A 25,347-nucleotide genomic window follows, 5' to 3' on the forward strand; every position below is an offset into this window, starting at 1 on the left:
AGTTTTCACGCTGCGAGAAAAAAACTATTGTTTTTAGTCAAAATTAGAGGGTCACTTTCAGACCTTTTTAAGAGTACTAATAAGCTAATAACGTAAATCATAAAACTACATGTTTGTCTGCTTCTCAGTCACTACCACAGATAGAAAAAAAATCGTGATTTAAAAATAGTTTTACTGAGCGAAAACACAAAAACGCAGATTTACTTTAAAATTTTAATGACTTGCACTGCAGCGAAATCAAAGTGTTTCGGGGACAAAAATTTACCTGCACAACAGCAGCCGAATATTTTAATATATCTGTGTTTCTTTTTATTTGGTCGTGGATGCTGTTAACCGACCGGAAAATTATCTCTGTTGGCTGAAAATCATTTTCCGACTCAGAACTGATCTGAGTCACCGCAATCAATTATCTGTTGATATCAACTTAAAAAATATATAACAGAACTGGAAAACCCTCTGTTGCGCTAAATTATATAATTTTCACAGTGTGGTAAACAACTGTTTTAGACAATATTAGAGAAGCGAAATTGGAGGGCCGAAATTAGCTTCAAGACCCTATAAGAGTAATCAGCTAATAACTTAAATGGTAAAACTTCATATCTACAACTCTGTCACTAACTGGCATGCTTAGACATAAAAAAAAGTCTTCTTTAAAAAGTAGATTTAAAAAATTTAAAGACAAGAAAAGAAAATTGATCAAAAGAGATCTTAAAATTTTAATGACATGAAGCGAAAACAGTCGAAAGTGTTACTAAAGAAGAAAACGTTAACCTGCATAGTAAAGCAGATATGAATATTTTAGGGGACCCGCGTTCCGCTTCTTTGTCTTTCGGGTGATGTAAACTCTAAGTGACCAGAATCGGGGGTAGAAGCGGAATCATTTGAATCTTGATATTCATGATTCCTGTCGTTTTTACCTCAATGATTCATGATTCCTACAAGAATTTTCTTCCAGATTCATGATTTACGAAGACTTCTGATGATATATTCATTAAATGAATTTCTCAGAGGCCACTTTGTCTCGTTTTGCATAGTCTTTTTGGAGTGTTTAAGCTTCTATTCTAATCCGGAATTATATAGATTTCTTGACCACTGTTTCTCTGTATCATCATCATTCGTTGTGTTACTGAACATTAAGCACCAGTGTCACTGGAGAAACAAGCGGACTATCAGCCCCGAATGCACGAAAAACGGGGGGCATGCTCCCCCGGAAAAAAAAATTGTAATTCCCTGGATCGAACGCAATTAATTGATACGTCTATTTTGTTGCGCTTTTCTCAGAGACTCGTTATTCATGATTCCCGAGCCGAAGTACAAAGATTCATGATTCTCCAGTTTTAAAAACAAAGATTTATGATTCCTACAAGTTATGTAACTATGATTCACGATTCAGGATTCCTCTTCCACCCCCGAACCAGAACATTATCGATTTTTGTATCATCCCACCTAGGTAAAAAAGTCCAACGAGCACTGGGCTCCAGTTTAGACTAACAACACAGCTGGAAGTGTTTATATGAAGTACTAGTTAGTATCTGAAGAATGAATGTGCAGCGAAGGAAAGTTGGCTTGACTTCTCTTTTTGTCTTGTTAGGCCATGATCGGGGTTAATTCGAACAACCCTAAACCTCAGGTTAGTTTTGCTGAACTTCAAATTAAACGTATTTAGTTTATAGGTATAGCTTCTTTGATAAAAAAACACATGTATGATGTCAATACCTCACAACAACAACACAGCTTTAGTAAGCTTACAGTCTGTAAGTGTTAAAATAATATTCATCGCTTCTCATAAGTCTCTTTATTCTACGTTGGGGTGGATGATGCATGAAAATAACTTTTCATGGAACTGAGAAGTATACCTGAAAACGACCGCAAAGGTACATGTAGATGGCGGTGTAAGTCTGTTTTGAAATGCCGTTCCTTGCATTCTATATGATCATTTTGATAGCCTGATCTGAACATACATTATTTGGCCTGGGCAACTCACACGATCGAAATGATCCAGAAACCTATTATTTGAATGAAAGCAACGCTTATAAAGAACCATACACTGATACATGCAGATCCCTGGTCGTGGAAGTGAAGACCAAGTCTTGTCTGAACTTGTGTAGAAACTTATTCACTTCATTCACATCAAATTTAAGTAACATTTTTTAGTTAGCCTGGTGCATTGCTGGCGTAATTTAACTTCGGTTAGTAATGTCTGTGAAGCAGCACCAAGATCCTTGTTCTGTGCCCAGAACAGACTTAATGTATTACGGGAGGTGTGTTTTGAATTTTCTTTAAGGCCATTTTTTGTGGTGCATACTCAAATCCTGGTACACACAGGTGAGGCCCAGAACAATATTATTTCAGTGCTGTTTCACAGACGAACTTAACTAGAGCTTAGTTCCATTGGTGCCGCAAGCTACGTTTTAGCATGAACGTTTTACTTATGGTGGGATTACATGTACAAACAGTAAATATGTGACAAGTTTTCCTTTTTTCCAGGAAGTGATCAATACTGCTTGTCAAAGATTTCTGAAAAGAAAGCGACCAAGCAGTGGAAAATGGTATGAAACTCCATAATAATGTGTGTGTTACAGGTGAAATTTTATGTCATGTAAAATTTTCAAACTAGTTTGATTCTCAATTTCCTTTATCTCCTTGGGCTAGGAGATAGAGAAAACTGAGAATCATCCGATATTAAATTAAAATTAACCTGAAATCCAATTGGACCTGTCAATGATAATTTTATTTTTTTAAAACTGAAAATTGTATCATTATCCATACCTGGATGGGATGCTAGTCCAAGGCCTAGCATTTGCATCTGCATCCTTTTGTAGGTACCAAATATTTTAATCTTTTTATGTAATATGTTGTTACCAAGCAATTCTTTATTGCGGCTCACTACAGATCCTTGAGAGCAGAACCAGTTTATGTCCCAATCTTTTAATAGTTTTCAGAATCCCACAACTGAGCTTCAATCAGCACTGGAATTGTTTATAAATGTTTTCACCTTGTCATGGTTGAAGTCATGCAAGATTATTTTGCAAAACCAGAAAATAATTATGCATCCCTAGAGTCTTTAAGTGGAACCCAAGGTTTTTCACTGGTGTGGGTCACTGTTAAAAAAATTATCTTTAAAAATTTATCTTTGTTGTTTACCGTATAAAAGAGACCTACTGTTGTTTGTCATAATTCAAGACTGAAAAAATCATGACTGCAATCTAAAAAGGAACATGTGTCATCCTTGTGTTTTTCTCCGACTAATTATTTTCCAGGCAATCTTTGGAAGAGCGACTTCTAGATTGTTACATTGAATCATATGAGGGTGCTCCTAAAGATAAGGTTTGTTTCGTTGTTGCTGTTGCTAATTATTTTAATCTTATCTTTATTAAGCCAATGACACACAGTTCAGTGCCATTCAACATTTTCTTCAGGCTCAAGAAACCTTGAGTGCATGACTTTGTTGTTCAATAAGTTGCAACATGTGGAATGGCCTATTTCTGAATTCAGTATGGCATGAAGTTTTTAATATTTGTTATTTCAACATTTGTTGAACAAGGGCTGTGGGGTGTGAGTTATCTGGGTAACCATAAGTGGTGGCCGGTCACATCTTCCTGTCAAATAAACGTTTTCTTGGACACAACCCATTTTTGCCTGATGGTCACCAAAAAACAGCAGGATTAGTTTATGAAAAAAATGATCCTTATTATTACAATGTTACATGTATTTCCACTAATAACAAGGACTGTGGAGTAGGAAATTTTCTCTACTCTAAGTGTTCTTGCTGTAATTATGGAGAGTTTCGGCTTACAAAACTTCAGTTGCTTAGTGTCACCTCATGATTATGTAACTCTGATCTCTTTCTATTCACAGCGTTTCTGTCATGGTGTAAGGTTGCTAGAGAAAGTTGTTCTTCAAGACAATCTCTCAACACTTGTTGTAAACTTATACCCGAGAAATGAAGGCTACTCCCTGATGCTTAAAGGCAAGATTAGTATTCCCTCTGCCTTATCTGTCAAGGGCCAAAGATTCATAGTCTTTAATAGCTAGCCTGCGTTGCAAGCGTTTCCTCGTGAGGTTCGTCTAGAAAGCTGAGACAAGAGCAAAAAAACATGAATGACGGGGGAGGGGGAGGGGAACGAAGGAACCGCTTGCCCGCAAACCCCACGATTTTGAAAAACTGCGTTCGCCCACAAACACAGCTTCTGATTGGCGCGGTGCGGGTGGTGTTGATTACTTAGCATTCGAAACATCAATCAAACCAGGTATGCTTTTGTTTTCGTGCGTCACAGATCTGGTCTGATCTGATTTGGGGTCGCAGATTACAAATGCTTTGTACTGATAATTATTGGAATCGTGTTTGTGCGAAGGTTTATGAGATCAGAGTCGTCAAAGTGTAATGGGAGATCGAGCAGTGGAGACTAGGGAAGGCTAATTTATTGAGAATGACGGCGTGCAGATCTGACTGGCAAAAATGGACTGTTTGTTGGAGATAACATCAACATAAATCAGAACATCGGTATTCGACACTAGCTAAAGCCGCCATGGACAAGCGATTTGTCAGCTTTTTGAAATAAAAAGATTCTTTTTGTTTATTGGAAATTTAGCGGCATCTATTGCAGAGAACGTTTCGACACAGGCTGAAGAGCAGCCGCTCCGCAAAACTTATACCCGGCGGAGTGAATTGTTCCGGACAAATCATTTTTGACGTGTCGACAAGGTTTCAGACGAGATAAAGCCACACAATAAAAAACAAGAAATTCTGCAGCAATCGCTCATAGTTTTAACATTCTTTTATCGTAAATCTTTTTTATTACAGTTCTTGCAAAAGCCTGCAACATGTTCTATTAGACAACAAAGTAATTTTACAAATCTGGTAATCCAGGGGTAATCTGTTCGTTATGTTTCTATTTTGACGAGCTGTCAATTTACAAATGAACCGAACCGTGAAATATCAAGGGGCGTTTTCCAGAATCGCGGGGTTTGCGGGCAAGCGTTTCCTCTTCTCCCCTCTCTCTCCCCCTTCAACCTTTCTTTTGCTTCCGCTCTAACTTTCGCGCAATAACACGATTGGAAACGCTTGCTACGCAGGCTATTTAATAGCTGGCAAATTTTTTCCATAGATGTACCAATGTAAGATTCCCATAGGCTTTCTAGTCATGAAGAAAAAGCTTATGGATAAATTCCCTTTGATTTCTATAATGTGAGATTTCAAGGAAAGCACCAGATGAGTTTGATCAGCCACATTAACTGTTTCATTTTTTCATCTTTTGGCTCGAGTCTTATTATTTACTTTGCAAATTTTTTGAGCCAGTCACATATAGATCTAAAGAAATCTTCCAAGATCTTTGGATGATGAAGTCCTCTACAACATATCTTGCCTTCACTCTGAGGAGAAAAATAACAGCTTTTTGTCTCAAAAAATTTGTGTCCATTTCAGATCTATAGTAGAACTAAATTCTTCCATCAGTCCCTGTGAATTTTTTTCTCACAATAATCTCTTGCTGATTTTCAATTATTTCTGATCAACAGATTCTGAAACTGTGCGACTTCCCTATGAGGTAAATGAGTTTTACAGTTTTTGGTGGTTTTGCAAGTTGATTGGTTGAGATCATTGCAGCTACTGTGTAACTTACATTGGTCACATACATGTTCATTCTTTACTGGCTCTCTACATGTACCATCAAATGTACACATGTGGAATAAGTGGAGTAAAAAAGGCTTACATTTTATCTTTTCTAAAGAAGAAGATGAATGTAGTTCTAAGTCAAAAAACACATACATGTAAACTCTACAGATATAGGTCACAGAGTTCCTTGGAACCCCATCATTAGTGGTTACCTGAGTTATACAGTCACCATGTTCCTTATTACAGCCACTGTGATTCGTCCCAGGTGACAAAATCCTCTAAATGCAGCCACCCAGCTATAATGTTAACCAATTCACCTCAGGAGATGTGCCTGAAGAGTAGCATTCGCTGTTTACTGTTTGATCCCTTTCTGGCCAGAAAGAAAGTCAAAATCAATGTTCTCTTAAGTTTCCTGTTTCTTTTGCTTTTCTTTCTCACCTTTTTTTCTTTTATTTAACATCTCCTAAAGGAGTCTGCTGTTCAGTGCTAATAATTTTATTTGTATGGGTCAAAGTTTCATCAGCTGGTGATCAACCATAGCAGATAATATTATTGATACAAAATAATGTCTCTTGCTTAAGATATAAATTCATTACAAGATCAACTGTGTTTTTTTGATTGATTCCATTCTAAACAGGAGACTGAATTTCTGGATTATCTTGATGCACAGGAGGTAATGGGTGATTCCAGAAAATATCCATACCATACCACGGGCGGCATCTTGGAATTCCGAGGGAGAGGGGGGGTTTCTTGGACTGGAATTCCGAAGACGTGGAGGGGTAACGCAGTTTGGAATTCCAAAGGCATGGGGGGGGGGGGGGGGGTGTTTCAGCTCTGAATTCAGTGAATTTCCAGAGGAAAGATGTTGAAAGCTCCGCTTGAAATCGTTGACCTGTTAACATTCCCAGTTTGTAAATGAAGCACGAACCGACCACGGAAGAAGTATGCGTTCATGCAGATGGGTAAGCAGACGGGTTGTGCAGCAAGCTCCACATCAAAGAGGCCTTAAAGTTGATGAATTAGTCAACTGATTAATAAAAATATAACCAAGTCGGTGTTTCTCGCCGATTGTGGATTGACAATGTGTTGTTGCGTGCTGAAAACTCGCACCAGTCTCTCGTTTCCAAATAGAACGCCTGACAGATTTTGTATTTCACGCCGATTTTCACGCCAACATGTAGGTAGTAAAATCCGACAGCGTGCCTTTTGATGCACTGTTTAATTCAAAACTGTTTATGCGCAAGTGTTTTGATCATTCAGTTCTAAATAGTTATTTTTCCTCGAAATAACTATTTATTCCAGGAGCTGATATCCTTAAAAAATTGTGAACAGAATTCTTTTGTAGAGGGAAAAAGTGCAAGTTTCTCGTTCGTTTGAAGATTTATGCAGACAAACAGGAATTCCAAAGGGTCTGAAACAAAAGTGGAAAATTCCGGAGGAGAGGGGGGGTTAGCGATTTTAGAATTCGGAGGGCAAGGGGGGGATAAGCATTTTGGAATTTCCGAGGGCAAGGGGGGGTTAAAATACTCATGCCACCCGTGGTAGGGTATGGATATTTTCTGGAATCACCCAATCACACTAAGTGAAGGTGTATAATGTATATATCATCACTTACCTTTTTGTGACACAATTCTCTAATTATGTTCTTTTTTGAAGGATAAGCAATCTTTCTTTCACAAATAAGGGTTCACAGCTGAAGGTACAGCTTAATAATGAATATGAGTGTGTTTTACAAATTAAACTGTCTTTCACAAGAGGCACACTTCTCGCACCTGACAGTTGAATTTTTCAACTTAGTTAGCTGTCAGGCCTACGAAATGTGCTAAATCAACTCATTTTTGACTATTTGATCTTCTTAACAACCATTTTAAGAAGGATTTCATGTCTCTTTGGAACAGTGTTTCTACCTGAAGATTATAATATATAGCAAAAGTTCTGTATATAAAAAAAACTAAAATAATATTGACGTCCCTTTAATAATATTTCCTTTTCTTAGCTCCCTCCAGTCCTGGTTGATCTTTTAGAAAAATCCCAGGTGAGTTACAGTTCTTGTTTTACCGTGACTTGACTTTAATGTATCTCTATCAGTATTACATGTAGAAGTTAAACTGTAAACAGCTGTAAATTATTCAGATTTTAATCTGGATAATATGACAGTTATGGAATTATTTTGCTGTTCTTACGTACAATGTACACTGCGCTGGAGAACCCTGAAAAGTTTTTATTGTTTTTTTTTTTACTACCAGTGACATTTCCATTGCAGGATTTTGTGTTTTCACCTTTAAAATTTTATTAATTTTCTTGAAATGCTCTTCAAGGCCAACATATTTTACAGTGGCTGTGTTATTGTGGAGGTGAGAGACTACCGTCACAGCCCTGTAGGACATTCTTATGAAAGCAGTTATGTGTTACTTCGGCCTACATATCAGGTAATAAAATAGTCCTGTGGTATTTTGCCGCCCACCCAAGAAAGGCATTTCTTAATTGTAGTGTGTAATTACATTTATATTATTATTGCTTGTCCTCTCCATATTAATCTACTGTAATGTAATAAATGCCAGTTCCGTGGCTCAATATCAGTGAATTAAATTTTGTATTTTTGTAAAACCAAGAACTGTACGTTAATGAAAATTTTTCCAACTCAAACAGTTGATTGGGAAGTTTTGTTTAAATTCACAATATTTTATTTTATTTTATTTGCAAGAGCATTTTTATTTGTAATACATTTACTAGTTATTTAATATTAACTTGCTCAAACATTGTGTAAGGCTGTGTTTTCAGTGTTAAGTACCACCATTATGTATCAATTGACTTTGAGTTGTCATTAGTTTTTTTTAGAGCCATAAGGACTGAACTGCCCGGTTAGCTCAGTAGGGAGAGCGCCGGTCTGCTGAGCGGGAGGCCGTAGGTTCAAACCCCGGCCGGACCAACACTCAGGGTCTTTAAATAACTGAGGAGAAAGTGCTACCTTTGTAATAACATCTGCAAATGGTTAGACTTTCTAGTCTTCTTGGATAAGGACGATAAACCGTAGGCCCCGTCTCACAAGCCCTTGCACATGTAATAAATCTGTGGGACGTTAAAAGAACCCACACACTCTTCGTAAAGAGTAGGGCACGTAGTGCCCGGAGTAGTGGTCTATCTCACTTTCACACTCATGTATGGGGGCATCATCACTCATTCCTTCAGTACTTGTAAACTGCACCTTAAGCAGTCTGGCAAAGTCCCCCAACCAGTGTTGTAAATTATCCCTGAAAAGCCCTGTGGGGAGTGGATAATAAGATATTTACAATTTTCAATTTAACTTGAAAATGATCAATACAGCTGTATTAAGTAGCATCTTTCAATTTTACACCAAGAAACTCAAGCTTCACCAGCACCATTTTGTTTAATTCCCAGACACTTTTATGTGACATCAATGCGATGACAAGAGAATCACCTCACTGGACACAGGAGACTAAATTGCTTCTGGAATCACAACTGCTGTTGGCTACAGAAGGACCATTGTGTCTTGATCCCTCAATAGAAGTCGCACAAGTTGCTAACCAGCTTCAGTTCAATAAAAACAAGTTTAATACCCGTGGTATAAGAAGGTATAGTATAATTTAACTTCCTACCTCCAAAATATGCTATGGTTGTAAAAGCTTGCAAAGATCAAGTCATAAGTTACAACAATGCTTCAGCTTATGTTCGGAGCTCTCTGACCACAGACTTTTTTAATCTTGTGTTCACGCATTGTGACTAAATACATAAATGGGACATATGTATGGGTCAGTTTCTCTGTTGGAATGCTTTTCAGTCTTGTGCAGGATCAATCCTAAAAAGCTAAAAAATAACAAGGAAGCTTGTCAGTCTACAGCAGGTAATAGTGCTACATTGATGCAATGAGGGATGAGAGTTTTGAAGCCTTGCTTGCTCTATCCCTGGTTTAATCCTTTAAGCCCCAATATCCACATACAAATTCTCCAAACTAACCTCCATACATTTCTTTAAAGAATGTGTTGAGAGAATTTTATAAAAGATCAATGCAATTCCACTTTGGCGACCATTTTATCAATTCTCATAACCTTCTCTCTTGAAAGAGGAGAAAATTGATGTTGGTCACCGCTGGGACTTAAACGGTTAACTGCAAACACAGTGTATAAATCGGTCTAGGAAACTAAAATTTTTGTTCGATTTTTGTTTGTATAACTTCTTCTGAATCAGTCACATGATCAGTGGAAAACAGCAAACTTTTTCCGGCAACGAAATTTGGAAAAGATGGGGAAGTTTGCCACTAAACTCGTACATTGTCTACTTTTGGACCAATCTGTTTTTTAGTTCAGGCTTTATTTGACTCCTACTTAAGACTTAATTACCTTATTATATAAATTATGAATGATAGTGGGAGAATTTCATTCTTGATCTGTTTTTATTGCACAGGAGTATAAGACGACATTCTCAAGCATTCTACAACAGAACCGGGCTGTTTTCAATGAACAACGCACCATCTCACCTTAAAGTTCTTGATTTTCTGTCAAATTACAAAAAGCCTCAGCCACCGGTCAATCTTCGGCTCGCCAAGACACCTCAGACCACTGATACGTGGAGACAGAAGCCAATACATCTGTCGCCTCCCTCCAGGGTTGATGTAAGTTTTATTGATAATGTTTAAGTGAAAAAAACCCAGAGCCATTCTCCCCCAATTTCCCCGCACTGTTTAACTAACTTACGAAATTCTCGTTACTTTCAAACAATGTATTTTTCTTAAGGTTTTTTGCATGCAAAGTAAGCAAACTTTAGAGGTTTTGACTGAACTAAAGAAAAGTTAAAACAAGCATGAAGTTTCTTTTTAAGATGGGAAGCTGTGAGTAATTTGTTGGCTAACCTTCAGTTTCATAGCGATTGCTAATCGGTAGTTTGAATAATACCAATCAGTTACAGCTGTATTTGAATTTGTTTGTCGTTTCAGGTTGACTTGTATTCCAAAATGATCGAACGTCCAAAAATGACTGCAGATAATACACCCGAGAGAGTACAAGAGGTAACATTAGAAGGAGAAAAGACAAACAATAGAAATTACTTCTGTCGTGTAACAATCCGTCGCCGACCAACAGATCTTCAGTATTTGGGTGAACTGTACCTTGAAGAAGATACCAGTAATTCACAGGGAAACACTACTTCAACTGCTGATACACAAGACTCGACAAGCCGAGCAGGAAAGGCTTGCCAGTTTTTTCTTGGAAGTAAACTTGCAGCGCAGAAGTAAGCCAGCATTATTTCTCATTTGTTTAACTTTTAGTTGCTTTTCAAGAAACTTTGATCCATGTCGTCTTATTCCTCTATGTGCACAGTACAACCAAGGCAGAATTCTAGGGGTTCCCCTTGACATTTCAGGGGATGAATGGAAGCACGCATTGCATTGGTAAAGCTGAGCTAAAAAGCACAATGTGGGGCCCTTCAATCACTGTCTTGGTTGAAATTAGTTAACCATATTTTCTCCGCTTACACTCCTCCTATTAATACAACAGGAATTGTCTCGAGATTAACACTTTTACTAAAATATTGTTTGTCATGGCTGTCTTTCAAATGGGAAACCAGTCATTGCCATCAGTCATGTGCAACTTGTGTCATTTCGAACTTACAAGCTCGTATTTAAATCATAGTTACTTACTATTGCCTTTAACACACAGATATCTGCAGCAGTTTCAGGACTTGTACACTGAAGAAGGACGCAAATCTGTTAAGATATGTACCTATATTCCTGGACAGCAACAAGTGGCATTAGCAGCCGCTGCAGCTAATCAACACTCTTCTCAGCCACAGACTAACACCACTCAGGCATCAACTATCCCTGCAGTTCCAGCGTCCTCCAATCCAAACACACAAGAACAAAAACAAACAAAACTTGCGATTCCTATGCCGGCTGGGTCTAATACTGTGACTGTACTACAGAATAATAATTTAGCCATGGCGTCGCACGCAGCGTTGCCTGGAAGTACCACGGTAACTCAAGTGCCTGTTGTTCAGAATCTATCGAGTGTTCGCACTTACGGACAGAAGCTGGCCATGTTTCAACAGCGGGGTACGGTAGTTGGCTCTGTTTCAAGTGGTACTGGCGTACCTCTGAGTGCAGCTACTAAGATCTCAACAGCAGGTTGGTCTGATTAATTTAAAATTGACCTGACCCCTTCGTGGATCCTCACATTTCCATGCGATGTTACAAAAGAACTAGTGATAAGTTGTTTTAGAGAATCTTTCGTTGAACAGGTGAACAGCACTTCATAAGAATCCTTTTGGGGTTGTTGTGGCCTATTTTTTTAAATTGACTATTTTTTTAAACAGGAACAGTGACGCAGTATATTTCCACAGCCCAACCTGGAACAGCTATACAAGTCACAAATGTCAAACCTGCAGTACCTGCTTCCTCGGTGATGAAATCTGTTCCAACCACTGGCAGAAGAGTATCACAACCAGCAGAGACTACAACATTACAGTCACCCACCACGCCCAGTGGGGGATATACGGGGGTTGTAGGGGCTTACATGCAGGTATCGTCTACGTCTTGTATACTTTTGATTAAGTGTTCAATCTAAATTAGAAAACCCGCTTTCAGTTGTCTTGAATCACGGCGCTGCAACTGCAGATAAGTTCCTCTCTGTCCATATCTTTTTTTCATGTTATCATCCAATAAAGATATATGAGGTAAAGAGTCCTTATTTACGTCGTTTGCTGGAAAGCAACAAACAGACTAAAAAACCTGAGCCCGCATTTTATCCCCCTCTATATCTCCATCAGTGGTCCGTTTTACGGTATTTAAAGCTACTTCAAGCTAAACGGAGAGGAAGGAACACAAAAGAAGGATATGAGGTCCAACTGGGAATCGAATCCGCGTAGAATGCCGTGCACTAACCAATTGTGCTAATCCTGTCTCCTAATACGGTTTTGTATGTAGCAGTATTTGTCCACCCAAAACCAGTATACGTTTTCTTGAACCTTTTCCGCAGGTCTTTCTATTTGTACTGATGAGGAGAATTTGTTGTAAAATTAAGGCATGAAATCTTTTAATTGATGATTATTTCACAATATTATTGAACACTATTAAACGTTACTTTCTCTTGTTTTCTTAATTAAGTACATGTAGTAATGTTTTCGTGGTTGTTTTTTCAGCCTGTTGTTGGTCGTGGTGGAATGAGTGTTACTGTCCCGGCTGGTTCAACTGTAACAGTAGCTGGTCAGGGAACTCCCGGCATTGTTCCTGTTTCTAACAGTGTTGCCATTGCATCAGGGCCATTACCAGCTCAGTTTATCGCCACAGGTTTGAAAAATGCCAACCAAACCATACAGCAGCGTGCACCAGGAACCCCGCTTACGCTTTTACAGGTACTGCATGTGTCATGCTAAAATATTACTCTCGTTTTACTGTTATAAGTAAAGTTCATGCATTGCCAGTTATCCTCTAGTTTCCTTCGCAGCCATTATTAGGGCAGTGAAGGAGACTACGGCCAAACCCTCTATTAAGCGGTCAACCTCGGGAATTAGCAAGTGATGGTGGCCGCTTAATAGATGTTTTCTAAAAGTAGGCCCAAAATGTGGCAGAAATTGACCTAGAGGGCAAGATTTATCACTCTATTACAATTTATTGTTCACAACAACAATGACGCGAAATATGATAAAAGTATTTGGATTTTCTGAGGAGTTCACGCCGAAACAACAAATTTTACATTACTTTAAACAGTCACATATAGCAATTCATGGAACCCACCGTCTGGCGCCATGCAAAAATGAATAACTGCCGTATAGTGAGTTGGGGGATGGATGCTTTAACTAAGACCCAACTTATGTTTGTTTGTTTGTGTGTGCAGGGTACCTCAACCGTACAAACTCAACAAGCACAGATAGTGCATCAAGCAAGATCACCATCTACAACTTTCACGGTAAATAACTTGCGCATCACTTGATAAATTAGGGCGTCGTAAGCTAAAGGACTTGGGGGACAAATAGGGTTCACTATTGAGGTCACTTTGACTATTACAATAGCATCATGATAGTTAGATACTATATTGCGAGTATTATTTTTTCGATGCTATTGCGATACCGACGTCTGGGAAGAATTAGAAACTATTAACGATGGAGAAATTGTAGTATTCCCAGTACTCGCTCTCTTATTACTTCGGCAGAGCGCGAAGTAAAGGATTCGCGACGCTCAGGAATGTATCAAAGTTACAATTTTTTGACAAGATTGGGCATGCAAAGTCTGTAGGTTTTCGGTTTTATTCGGCTATTTGACGAAGTGAGAGCCGAATTAGTTCGAGATATCTCGAGATCACTTCGATTTCTTTGATTTATTCTTTAACTTTTTCGAGGAAGAAAGAATTATTATTTTGGCTTCCCCGGGGTTTGAACCGACTCACATGTGTGACTCGTCAGATCAGAAAAGACTCTAAGTTGAGGGATTAGCCGATTGCGCTACTGCGACCCAAGGTAGTTCGGGATATGAAAAATAGTTACGAAATTATGCACTAGTTTCGGGACAAGATTGGGCGCGCAAGTTCGCGACTTTTCGGCTTGTTTCCGCTATTTTAATGAAACCGGACTACTTCGTGATATCTTGAGATCACTTCGAGTTTAGTCTTTAATTTACTCGAGGAATAAATAGAGGATATTACGTGGCCGCGCAGAGACACGAAATTTCTCTTCTAGTGGTGAAAAACATTTCACGAGTGAGCCCTCCTTTCGAACTGCTTTATGATGGATTTAAAGTTACAAAATGCTGCACAAAGACATTTTGTCTTTGTTGAGTGTTACGTAGTAAAATTGCTTTCATGCGTTGTGTGACTTTCTCGAACGTTCTCTACTTTTTTGGATTATTCATGAATAATTAATTAGGGCATGTTTACATTCAGCATGAGTCAGCAGATTTGCATCAGTTACTGAAATCATAAAATATGTCGAAAAGCTACTACTATTCGCCCGTTTAGTATTTTCTAGAACCTTATGTCAAACGGTATACAAGTTCCAAGCGAGGTCTTTTGACGAACTAAGTTTTTTTCCCACGAGCTGGACTGCTGTGTTTAGTCAAGTGTGACGAAGGTCGGTTTTCAATTTCTGTGTTTACAAGTTGGCGGAAGCCGTAAGATATCTGAAGTCTAAGTGAGAGTTTGTTACTATTGGTAGAGGCTGTTCAGTTGTAGTTAAGTTCAAGTCAAGTTTGTGTTGGCGGATGCTGTGATTTAAAGCTCTGAAAAGGCTATGTTCCTTTGCTATTAAACTTCCTTGTGTTAATCCGACATTCCTGCGTGCTGATAGTCAGTGAACAATTATCCTCAAAACATTCGAACTTGTAACAGCCAATTCCATGCTCAACGTAATTGACTCCTTACCCATGCCTTACATATCTTTAATCAGTACATGAGACTGCTATGCTGTTTTTGAAGCCTGATGCGACTAAGAAAAATAAAGAATTCTTTTTTCACTGTTTGTTTTGTTAGACTTGTTATTCACCGCCAGTAACCTCATATTTGACTTAGGTCTAAACGTTTAGACCCAAGTCAAATTTAGAAGGATTTGGATGGAGTCATCAGAGCATAACTGGGCTAATATCTCAGAGACAATTTGTCCCGAAATGCTAGTTTTTGGCAAGTAGGCCTCTTGGATGTTGCTCTTTTCAGAATATCCTGACAAATCCCGTAATTTCACAAATTAACACCTTACTCTTACCATATTTCATTTCTTACTATTCCTCCTCATTTACAATTACTCAGTTCCTCAACCACGACGCCGAAGTGTACGCTCCGTAGCGTCTTGTAGTGGCCCTAATTCTGGCCAATTACTAGCGAGAGCTTTATTTCAGGTACCGTAAATGCTCGAATTAGCGCCCAGCTTCAAATAAGCGCCCCGCTTCGAATTAGCGCCCCTCCTAAGGCTCAAAAGTTGTAATAAGCGCCCCCCCCCCCTCCCCCGAGAAAAAATGAGTTCGGTACTCAGTACGATATACGAGACGTATACGGTCTATACGGTTCTTTTAATGAAATGTGACATTGTTAAATAGTATAAACAGTAATGTCCTTTCAAAGTCGCACGGGTTTGCTTCTCATTTCCTTGATAGAAATATCCATGTGAGCACATAGCTGCTTCACTGTATTAAGTTCCTAGTAAAACTTTGCTCCCAATCGCCGGCTCCTTGTTACTGCCTTAAAAGTTCCTGGAATTACGAGGCCATTTTCAAGTTTCCTGCTTCCAGTGACTTCAACTACCACCTGATTATCCTGATGAGCTCGTAGAAATGTAAACACGAGGAAGGAAAGTTCAATGGGTACATGTCCAACCAGCTTCGAGTTCGCAAAAAGTAGTTTTCTATAAGGTTTTTGAATTTTTATGTTGCAGTTTGGTTTTAAATAGAAATAAAGATAGTGTCATTTTGAGGCTAAAAATTGATAAACGAAATAAGCGCCCCCCTTCAAATAAGCGCCCCCCTTCGAATTAGAGCCCCCCTTCGAATTAGAGCCCCCCTCTCGCCTTAGAAAATTAAATAAGCGCCCCGGGCGCTAATTCGAACATTTACGGTATGTGTTTGGGTTTCTTACCTGGAAGTGGCCTTCTGTGTATGATTAAACACTAGATAGGGCGGAGAGGATTGGATTCATGCGCCGTTGAAGCCCTTTGTGGGGGAGAGGGGTGGAGTTGATCTCCACCCAGTTTTCTTAGTAGTTCTTTTGTTTGACCCTCCCCCCGCCCTTTTTTTTTCTGTTATCTTGTTCTAGGTCTATCGCCTTCTCGCCTGCGGACTCCCATGTCTCGTAACTCATCTTTCGAGTCCCTAGGCCTTTGTGAAGCGAGCGTCCACGGGGAATGTATTCGTTACTAGTTTACAGTTGAGGAAACGATGTGCCTCTTTTAGCAAGAAAAGAGGACTGCAAGATGTCAGGTTAATTGAAAACTATCGTAACTATCGCACGATGCATCGTTAGTTCATTCTTTGTTGCGCCGTTGAATTTTCTCCCGGCACAGTCTCAGATAAAATAATGTGAGAATACATTAAACTTGCTTGACGGATGCTGTCCTTTTTAACAGATTCCAGGTAACTTGGTGCCAATAACCCACATACAATCAGCTGGTGGTGCTACGATAAGTGCACAGATCCAAACAAAAACCTCTCCTCAAGGTACCCCTACTGGGCAACCAACGCCTATACTGCCAAACACCCCACTCTCCCCTCCCTCAGGGATGACTACTGTGACACTAAACACGAGACCCATATTACCACAGCAACAACAACAGCAAAGGAAAATCAGCGCAGGTAAGCTATGAGACCTCCAATTAGTCAGTTGTGTCTTCACACCATGCATGCTCCTTCGCAAACGTTTCTTGCTACATAGGAGACTAGTGAGTCGTAAAAAGAAGGTTATTGTCTTGAATTCCTGCTTCCTTCAGCTACTTGGAGAAAAGAAGGGTGGTGCTGTAAGGAACAGGTGGGGAGAGGGGAGGGGCACGGAATTAAAAGAATATTTTCTCCCATTTTACCAACTGTGTCAGTAAGGTGAATTTGCTGGCTTTTTTTTTTGTTTGTTAGCAACCGGATCTTCACCAACTGCCATAGCCGCTCTAACATCAACTGTAAATCGCACCACAACAAACCTGCAGCCTCTGGTACCAATCGGAGCACAGTTACAACAGCCTCAGTTCCAAGTTCGAATGGTACAGTTTCCACAACAAAGTGGCCCCGCCCAGATTCAACAGACCATTGTACAATCACCAAGAGGTGCTACTACACCGGTTCAGATTCACACTCAACAGGCTCAAGTCGTTCAAGGCCTACAACAGGTATATCAACGGAAAATAGGACTGCTAATGTCGAACGGTCGATACCTTCATTTTCGTTGGGATGAATCAAATAAGAGAACTCATCTTGTAAAGTACTTACAGACTTGACCGCTCAGTCGTATACCCTTATTTCCCAACCCCCCGTGACTTCTCGAACCCTTGCTTTCTTGAACAGAACCTTTCAATAAATCAATCGAACCTAAACTAACTTTAGTTTTCCAGTCAAACACTTATTTTTTCCCCTCCTCAAGCCCGTTTTTCTAATGTCTCGAGAATTAAGACCAATTTCCTTTTCCCTGTGAGGTTCAAAATGAACGGGATTCCATGAAATCTGATTTAACCTTCAGACTTAAAAGTATTAGATCTCAGGGATGTGCTTGAAAATAGCGTATTTGAATTATCATACCATAAATTTTCCTCCATGTCTTCAAGGTACAAAGCCACCTAGCAAATGATAAGCTTCACATTAGCCTACAATCAGGCTTTTTTTTTTCGAGGGAGAAGGACCGCCCGAACGCAGGTTAGCTTCACAACACCAAAACCTACCCAACCCAGCGAACTTTACTAGCTTTGGTACGGAAATACTAGTCTGTTCTCCAGACCGTAGCGAATAAATCCGCCGCGCTCGGCTATTTCTAAAGAGAAAGTAGACGGTCTGTGACTAGACTTGTAATAAATTGTTACAATGACTTGCCATAATAAACCTTTTGTAACCTTTGACAACCCTTCTTTTGGTATGCATCGAGTAATTGTCCTCTAAAATGCTATGTTGAAAAGTTTTCCTTTTCCGCCAAATTTCCGCGGGGGTTTGTAAAAATCAGACTGAATTACACTAAAAGGGATAATTTTACTGTTATGTAATCTTTTTTTCCGGCACTCTTACAGATTCAAGGCAAACCCTTAGGTACTGTTAAAGTAACTCAACAAACACAAGGAGCCCAAACAACAGCAAGAGCACAGGGAAGGTCACCTGCACAGAGAAGAAAATCACAAAATAAATAAAGACTGAATACTCAATAATATTATTGAAAGTTTAAGTAAAACCCATATATTAAGATCGTCGTGTAAAGCTGCCGGACAAATGATTGTCCTCTGCGGTTATTTATTCAAATACAAGTTCGTCTGATTGTCCTCCATTGAACATGTTATTGGGGGCCAGTCCCATTTTCTGTTCTAATTGGTCTTTACAACCTCAGCGAAAGGAGATGTATAACGAGGATTTTTGCATTGAAGCTGTAACTACATGTTGCCTCAACTGAGATCAACAATAAGACGATTCGAAGCCCGCCGCAATTCTAAAAGTGTGAATCCGTTTCTCTTATGGACATTTGTAAACTCATTCAATATTCGCATCTACATCTACATTTATTAGTCAGCGGAAACTATGTACAGTTATCACGCTAACAGATCATTACGCAATATCATTCGTGTATTGTATGAACAAGGTTATCGTGTATTGCTCTAGACATTTGAGCCTTTCTGTTCATACACTGTTATGTAAAATGGTGAAATAGTCGTAGACTCGTATACCGTAATTACTCGAATAAACGCCACCCTCGATTTAACGGAGCAGATGGAAGCAAAGTTAAAAGTATAAGCCGCACCAAATAAGACGAATGCGGCGTTTAATCGAGGATTATAAGGAAAACTCGGCACTACTTTGTAATGTACATCAACCAGGCAATAATGATTCTCTCCCGGAAGAAAAAACGCGAGACATTGAAACAGCATCTGTCTGTTTTACTTGATATTTAAAAATGATTTGTCGTAATTTTTTAAATTTTTTAAATTTTGAAATTTTGAAATTTTGAAATAAATGCCGCCTTCGATTAAACGCTACGCTTGAATAGCGAAAAATTCTATGAAGTATTCTATATTTGCGTCATAGCTTTTTAGTGACCACATCTCAGTAGTTTTCCGTTTCGGTTTTCGCTGGCTTCTCTTTGACAGTTTTTTCACGTACTATTTTAGAATATATATCTGTTCGGCTTTCCAGTCCGAAACAAAAATAAGGCCATCCGGTGTTGTAGTTATTCTTCTGGGAACTTTAACCTTATAATCAGTTTTTCCAGTAAACCAACCATCCAATGTAAACTGATCAACACGACCGTTATTTCTGTTACATACAAGAAGATTATGATGATCGCCACATTTCTGGAGACAAAGTCCCCTTGGACCCCACAACTGTTCATCACCCTGACCTGGTTCTCTTATCTTATACAAAAACTTTCCAGTATTATCATAAAATTTCACAGAATTGTCATCCCAGTCAGAAACAATGAACTTCTTCTCATGGTAAATACATCCAAAAGGGCCAAGTTTTTCTAGTCCACTGTCTCCAAATTTAAACAAAGGTTCACCATCCCGTGACAAAACTTGTACTCTATGGTTACGGTAGTCAGCTACGATAACGCGTCCTTCATCATCCACAAAAACACTGACAGGATTCTGAAACTCCCCGTCTCTTGTCCCGTACTTTCCAAAGCTCTTCACAAAGTTTCCAGTTTGAACATTAAATTGTTGAATGCGATGATTTAATTGATCCGCCACAAGAATGTTATCATCATTTAGATATGTGACGTCGCTTGGACTGTGTAACTGTCCGTCCTTGTTTCCATGGCAACTTACTTTTCTTAGACAGTTTCCTTCCATGTCAGTTATGAGAACACAGTGCTTTTTGCTGTCAACAACAGCAATTTGCCCTTTGCTGTTTACAGCCAACCCTCTTGGTTGTTCAAAAGTTTCGTTTTTTAATTCAAACTGTCCCAAAACCTGAATGAGCCGTTGTTTCACCTGGACAGTGTTGGTTGAAAGAACCTTCCCATTTATTTTGAATGTGATGTTAAAAGTACCAGGAACTTTAGGTACAAACTTCACTAGTGTAGCCTCTTCATTCTCGTACGTTCTCAAACTTCCTACGTTCTCAGCGGGTTCCACGAGCACCTCACATTGGAATTTGCATTTAACTCTTTGCGATTGTTCTTTAGGGATTCTGGGGTTAACTTCGAACTCTGATTCTACACCAGCTTGGATATCTTGATTCAGTCCCTTGATGATCGGTTCACTTGTTGCTACACAGCCAACGCTTAATTTTTCTAGTTCCAAATTCGGGAAGAACTTCACAAAGGAACTGACCGGAAGTTCTGGGATTGGAACGTTTTCAAGTTCGTTGTAACGCTGCTGTAGTTTTGTTTTGCTTTGCATTATGTCCGAACTGGAGCTTTTTTGCACGAGTTGTTCAGCAAACTCGACTGCTTGGTTGATCTGCTTTAGCAAGGACTGAACTTGTGTCTTTGCCGAGTTTAACATTTCCAATCGAGACACGCGCGTGTTCTCGAGAAAGGTGATAATCTCGCGTTCACTTTCACGAATCTTGGCAATGATTTGTTCCGCTGTCTGAGAAACTTCATGTTTAACATTAGTAGTATTTGTATGCAGCACAAGCTCTGTTTGCTCAAGCTTGAAAATCGCATCGCTGTAAAGTTTGGTCTTTTCTTTTAACTTTTCGGCTCTCTCTAGGATGTTGACTTTCTCGCCGTCCGCCACTTTATCCAGTAGTTCCACATCATGGCCCTCGTGTGACTTGTGATCCGTAGCGATGCAAATTTGGCAAACACACAGTTTGCATTTGCGGCAGAAAAATCTTACAATCTCTCGCTCGTGATACTGCTGCTTGCAAAATGACTGCCTCTTCATCAGGGCTTCGAAGTCTTGAGGCTGGAACTGTTTGACTGGAGTCACCTTGTGTCCTTCTGTGAGGTTTGTAAACAGTTGATGTGCGTTTACACAGTCACTGCACATAAATTTAGCGCATTCGAAGCAGTAACTTATCTCTACGCTCTTTTTCTTGCAAATGCCACAACTGATTTCGTTCCCATCGCCACTCTGTCGAACAGCGAGAAGACTGAGCAACCTGTTATGATGAAAACTAGACGGTAGTTTGTCGAAACAGTTTGCTTCGGGAAGATCGACTTCAGCTTGACACTCGGGGCAGCGAAACTTTCCATTCCTTTGGCTGATCAGTGCGTGTTTCTTCAAACAGTCACAGCAGAATGTGTGCAGGCAGATTATTGTCTTGGGATCGGTAAAACTATCCAGACAGATTGCACAGGTAACTTGTTCTTTGAGGTTTATCAACAGCGATTCCATTGTGAAAGATTGGCAACGACAAAACACACCCTTTCTTCTTCTTTGGGATTCCGGGAAACTTGAACTATCCATAGCGTCACAAATCATTGTGCATGATACCCAAAAACAGGCAGCCAATTAGAGGTGAAATAATATCTACCCTCTGACCTTAGATGCGGAAGTAAAGGAGGGTTTTTTTTTTCCCGCATTGTTTAGCCCGGAATATTGACATTAAGACGAAAAACAAATATAGTCTTATTACAGAAGTGCGGGTATTTAATGGAATTTATTTGCTTGTTTCTTACTTTGAGGGCGGACGAACTTGAGCGTTTCAGTAAACTGAAGAATTAAATCTGTGTCAAAAATCTGAGGTTCAATCTCATCGACTGTAATATCATATACATTTATATCATTACACATCACTTACGAGGCAGTCAAGTACTTGTAACCTCTACATTTTCCTAATAACGTTTTTTAATGATCTTTCTCATTCTTTGATTCTAGTTTGTTTGGTTGTGTTTTTTTTTGCATGTAGTCAGCTATTCTACTGCTTTGTGGTAAGCTTAGTTTTGGCAGTAAACTTGGATCGCCCAGCAGTGAAGACGAGAAAACGAGCGAGAGGAATGGGGAAGAGTGGTACAAACAATTAGTATTCTATGTGTTACTTGTAGAGTTAGTAGTACAGCTATTAAAAAAAATCTGTTTTTCAACCCTGGAGAGGAAGTGTGTTATTTTCAGAATTAAATTGAGAATAACGAAAGGCGGATGGTTTGAGATTTGGGGTTTTACGTCTTATTTGGGAATGAGAAAGAGGAGGGCAAAGAATTATTTTTCGAAAACATCAAATCAAACATCCCCGTCAGAAAATAGAAATGTACATTCCCAAACCAGGTAACTCTCAAGTAATACACAAAAATTGGAAAAGCACCCACGAAGCTTTTGAGGGCGGATCTTGCCGGAGTACTAGTAAGAATAGCCAATATTGAAGGAAACTTACCTGACCAAATACAATTTTTAACAGTCAAATTAAAAGGATTATAATATAGCAGATTAGTAAAAGAGCACGAAATGTTTCTTACTTGACGTTTTACATTATTCTCATAAGTTTAATATTTTCCGTTAAAAATGCATTCTAAACAGGTCTATGAATTTTTTGATTTACCTTATTATAGGAAATCAACGCTCCATGAAATTAAGGTATTGGAAATTAACGGGAAAACGACTTTCGAATAAAGAAAATTAACGAGAAAGAGGAGGTAGAATTTCATAATTAAAAAAAATAAACGCGATTTAGACACAGTTGGTGGTGACAACTGGAACAAATTTATTTCAACACTGGATGCAAAAAAATTCAAAACTGAACAAAACTGAGCTGACATCACTTCTGACAGCGACAACGATGAAGATGAACTCGAAATATTGTAAACCTTCGCCTTAGCTTTTGTGAAAGATGAAAAATAAAGGGTAAATGGAAAGAAAGAAAGCTTGTAGTTAATGTTTTTTAATTTAGGTGTCAAGAATGTCTGGACAGCTTCTAAAATTGGGGTTAAAATACTGAAAATTAAGAGCGCGGAAATCAACGCTGCACTTAATTAACATCGCGGAAATTAACGCTCAACAAAATTGCGAATTTTACCGATTCGCGTTAATTTCATGGAGCGTTAATTTCCTATAATAAGGTATCTATCGATGTCAACACAAGCTGTCTGGATCAGATCTCTGACTTCTTTGCCTCTTTTTACCGCCTTTTTAATACATTCCTGTAATTTGTCATCTGTCAAAGGAGATCCTCCTTTGAAGAAGAAGAAGAAAGATAAACAAACAGTTACTGAGCAACAAAACTGCAACTTAATGTCTCCAGCTTCACCAGGCAGAATTCACCAAATATTGCTCACTACACCTCAGACTCCTACAAGAACCCAAACAAATGCTGACACAGGTGTGTGTCAAGGGAACAAAATGGCCGGGATGAATTGAAAATAAAACTGAGATGGATGGGCATAACGAACATGCATAATATATTAGTTATTCAGCAAACGGATTTAGGAGAACCTTGCAAGACTATCGTTAACATGATAGGCGCGGGAAGAAAATGGCCTCACAACAACAACACTTTATTCCGTTTTTTAAAAAGAACAATATTCCAAACATTGACAAACCACAGTTAGCATAGCTAATCGACGCGGGTTGTCAAAAATAAAACCTGACAAAAATTAACGTTCACTCCTAGTAATATAAAATAAAGGAAAATTGTTACACTGGGAAATGTGTAATATAAACAGTTAGTTGAAAATAAATACAATGCTTTATATGGCTCTTTCAGTTAATTGGATTTATTACATAGGCTTACTTTATATTAGTTGGAGGTTTTAGTCATGACTGCTGCTTCGCTATATATTTTATTGAGCAGAGTGAGTGAGTCAACATAACTTTCTTCGGCGTCGAAATTTAAAAAAGTGGATCTCGGATTTTTCGTTTAAAAGCAGTTCTCAAGAGTCTGCGTATTTCAAGTAGAAGGCAATTTCATGCGGGATGGAGTTTTCATAGGAGCATGTTTCTTTAAAATTTTGTTTAGCTTATTGTAAAAAGTGGAGAAAGATCGATCTGTGTTATTTTGCACGATGCAATCCCAATCCCAATTGGTATGGGCAAGTTCAGCTATGAAATCATTTTCTGGAAAGTTAGAGAAATCACGGTTTCTTGTTTTCTGGTTAGACGTTTGCTCTTTACAGAGTGGAGAATACAGAATTGTGAATAATGATCACTAACGTCGGAAATAATATTCCCACTGGTGATATTGTAATCAAATCTATTGACTAGGATATTATCAATTAAAGTAGCTGAATTATCATGGACACGAGCTGGTTTATCAGTTGGCGGAAAAAAAGAAAAGCTTGTAATGAAAGTAGAAAATTAAGCGCATAGTTACATTTTTCGACTCCAGTAGGTTTATGTTGAAGTCACGTGACCCATGATAAAGCCCGATTTGTTTTGAGGGGCCGATCCTTTCTAGTGCTTCGTCAAAGTCATCTTGAAAGCCTTGTGGTGAATTATGCTTCCTGTAGATGATTCCGCAGATTATATTTGGGCGCCCGAAAAATTGAATGTCAATCCATAAGGCCTGGAAAGCTTCTTCAAAGGTTCGTTCTATCATGTACGTTCAAGATTATTTAAATTATACGGTGCCGACACCTCCAGCAGCTAGAGGCGTCGGAACGTATTCAAATGAGTAACCTGTATCCGATAGTGAATCAATTTGTATCTTAAGGGCTGGGTTTTTTTATGAGACTGGCAATAGATTCAGGTATGCTTAAAACAGGATGATAGAATATGACTATATGGCAGAAAACTAAGTGAGAAGTCCAAAGTGTCGAGGAGCTTAAAACTCAACCTCCATCTTGGTCAACCCATCTCTGACAAACTTACGAACAGGGGTACAATGTGTGATGCTATAAAAAAACTTCCGGCATTTATGTTGCGACCGTTTGGTCGCGGATGAAAAAAAAAAAAAAAAAAACAAGTGAAAAAGAAGCACAGAACCAACGAGTACATAACCAAGTAATCGTCCAAACGAAAGCTGATTCGAAGATGTGCATACGCGAATATTAGAAAGGGCGCGGCTATGAAAGGTGCTGTCCAATAGCCTGGGGCTAGTTGACCAACCTGTTTAGCTAGTATGTTTCAATTACGACGGAGTTTTTCAACAGGTAAGCAACATTTGCCATGATAAACTAAATGTTGGTAAAAAGGAGTTCGTACGCCTGTGCGATCCCAGTTCGGGACTGTGAAGTCATAACACAAGT

General features: G+C 39.0%; 2 protein-coding genes across 3 annotated transcripts; one reads left to right on the forward strand and one right to left on the reverse strand.

The window, feature by feature from the left end:
• The first annotated feature begins 1,525 nt into the window (after positions 1–1,525).
• On the forward strand, positions 1,526–18,734 carry LOC140947435 (uncharacterized). 2 transcript variants are annotated; one of them, XM_073396541.1, is made up of 18 exons: positions 1,526–1,630; positions 2,488–2,549; positions 3,261–3,327; positions 3,859–3,970; positions 5,518–5,546; positions 6,252–6,287; positions 7,611–7,649; positions 7,933–8,043; positions 9,014–9,207; positions 10,037–10,244; positions 10,566–10,858; positions 11,287–11,750; positions 11,939–12,144; positions 12,764–12,976; positions 13,459–13,530; positions 16,667–16,892; positions 17,166–17,416; positions 18,302–18,733. In XM_073396541.1, exons 1-18 carry the CDS (start codon positions 1,595–1,597, stop codon positions 18,416–18,418), a joined length of 2,736 nt encoding a protein of 911 aa, XP_073252642.1. In that variant the 5' UTR covers positions 1,526–1,594; the 3' UTR covers positions 18,419–18,733. The 2 variants fall into 2 exon arrangements, with proteins under 2 accessions (XP_073252642.1, XP_073252643.1); XM_073396542.1 differs by lacking the exon at positions 6,252–6,287 and having other exon boundaries at positions 18,302–18,734.
• A 644-nt stretch (positions 18,735–19,378) lies between these two features.
• On the reverse strand, positions 19,379–21,585 carry LOC140949200 (E3 ubiquitin-protein ligase TRIM71-like). Its single transcript, XM_073398428.1, has one exon. The coding sequence runs from the start codon at positions 21,563–21,565 to the stop codon at positions 19,379–19,381; it is 2,187 nt and encodes a 728-aa protein (XP_073254529.1). The 5' UTR covers positions 21,566–21,585.
• Between the last annotated feature and the right edge of the window lie 3,762 nt (positions 21,586–25,347).

The sequence above is a fragment of the Porites lutea genome, chromosome 9 (genome assembly GCF_958299795.1).
Source record: "Porites lutea chromosome 9, jaPorLute2.1, whole genome shotgun sequence".
NCBI classification, from domain to species: Eukaryota; Metazoa; Cnidaria; class Anthozoa; order Scleractinia; family Poritidae; genus Porites; species Porites lutea.

Coding starts and splice junctions, on each gene's coding strand:
- LOC140947435 (XM_073396541.1), top strand. CDS start 1,595: ATGATCGGGGTTAATTCGAACAACCCTAAACCTCAG. Junction 1,631..2,487: donor CGAACAACCCTAAACCTCAG/GTTAGTTTTGCT, acceptor CCTTTTTTCCAG/GAAGTGATCAATACTGCTTG. Junction 12,977..13,458: donor CCCCGCTTACGCTTTTACAG/GTACTGCATGTG, acceptor TTGTGTGTGCAG/GGTACCTCAACCGTACAAAC.
- LOC140949200 (XM_073398428.1), bottom strand. CDS start 21,565: ATGGAATCGCTGTTGATAAACCTCAAAGAACAAGTTACCTGTGCAATC.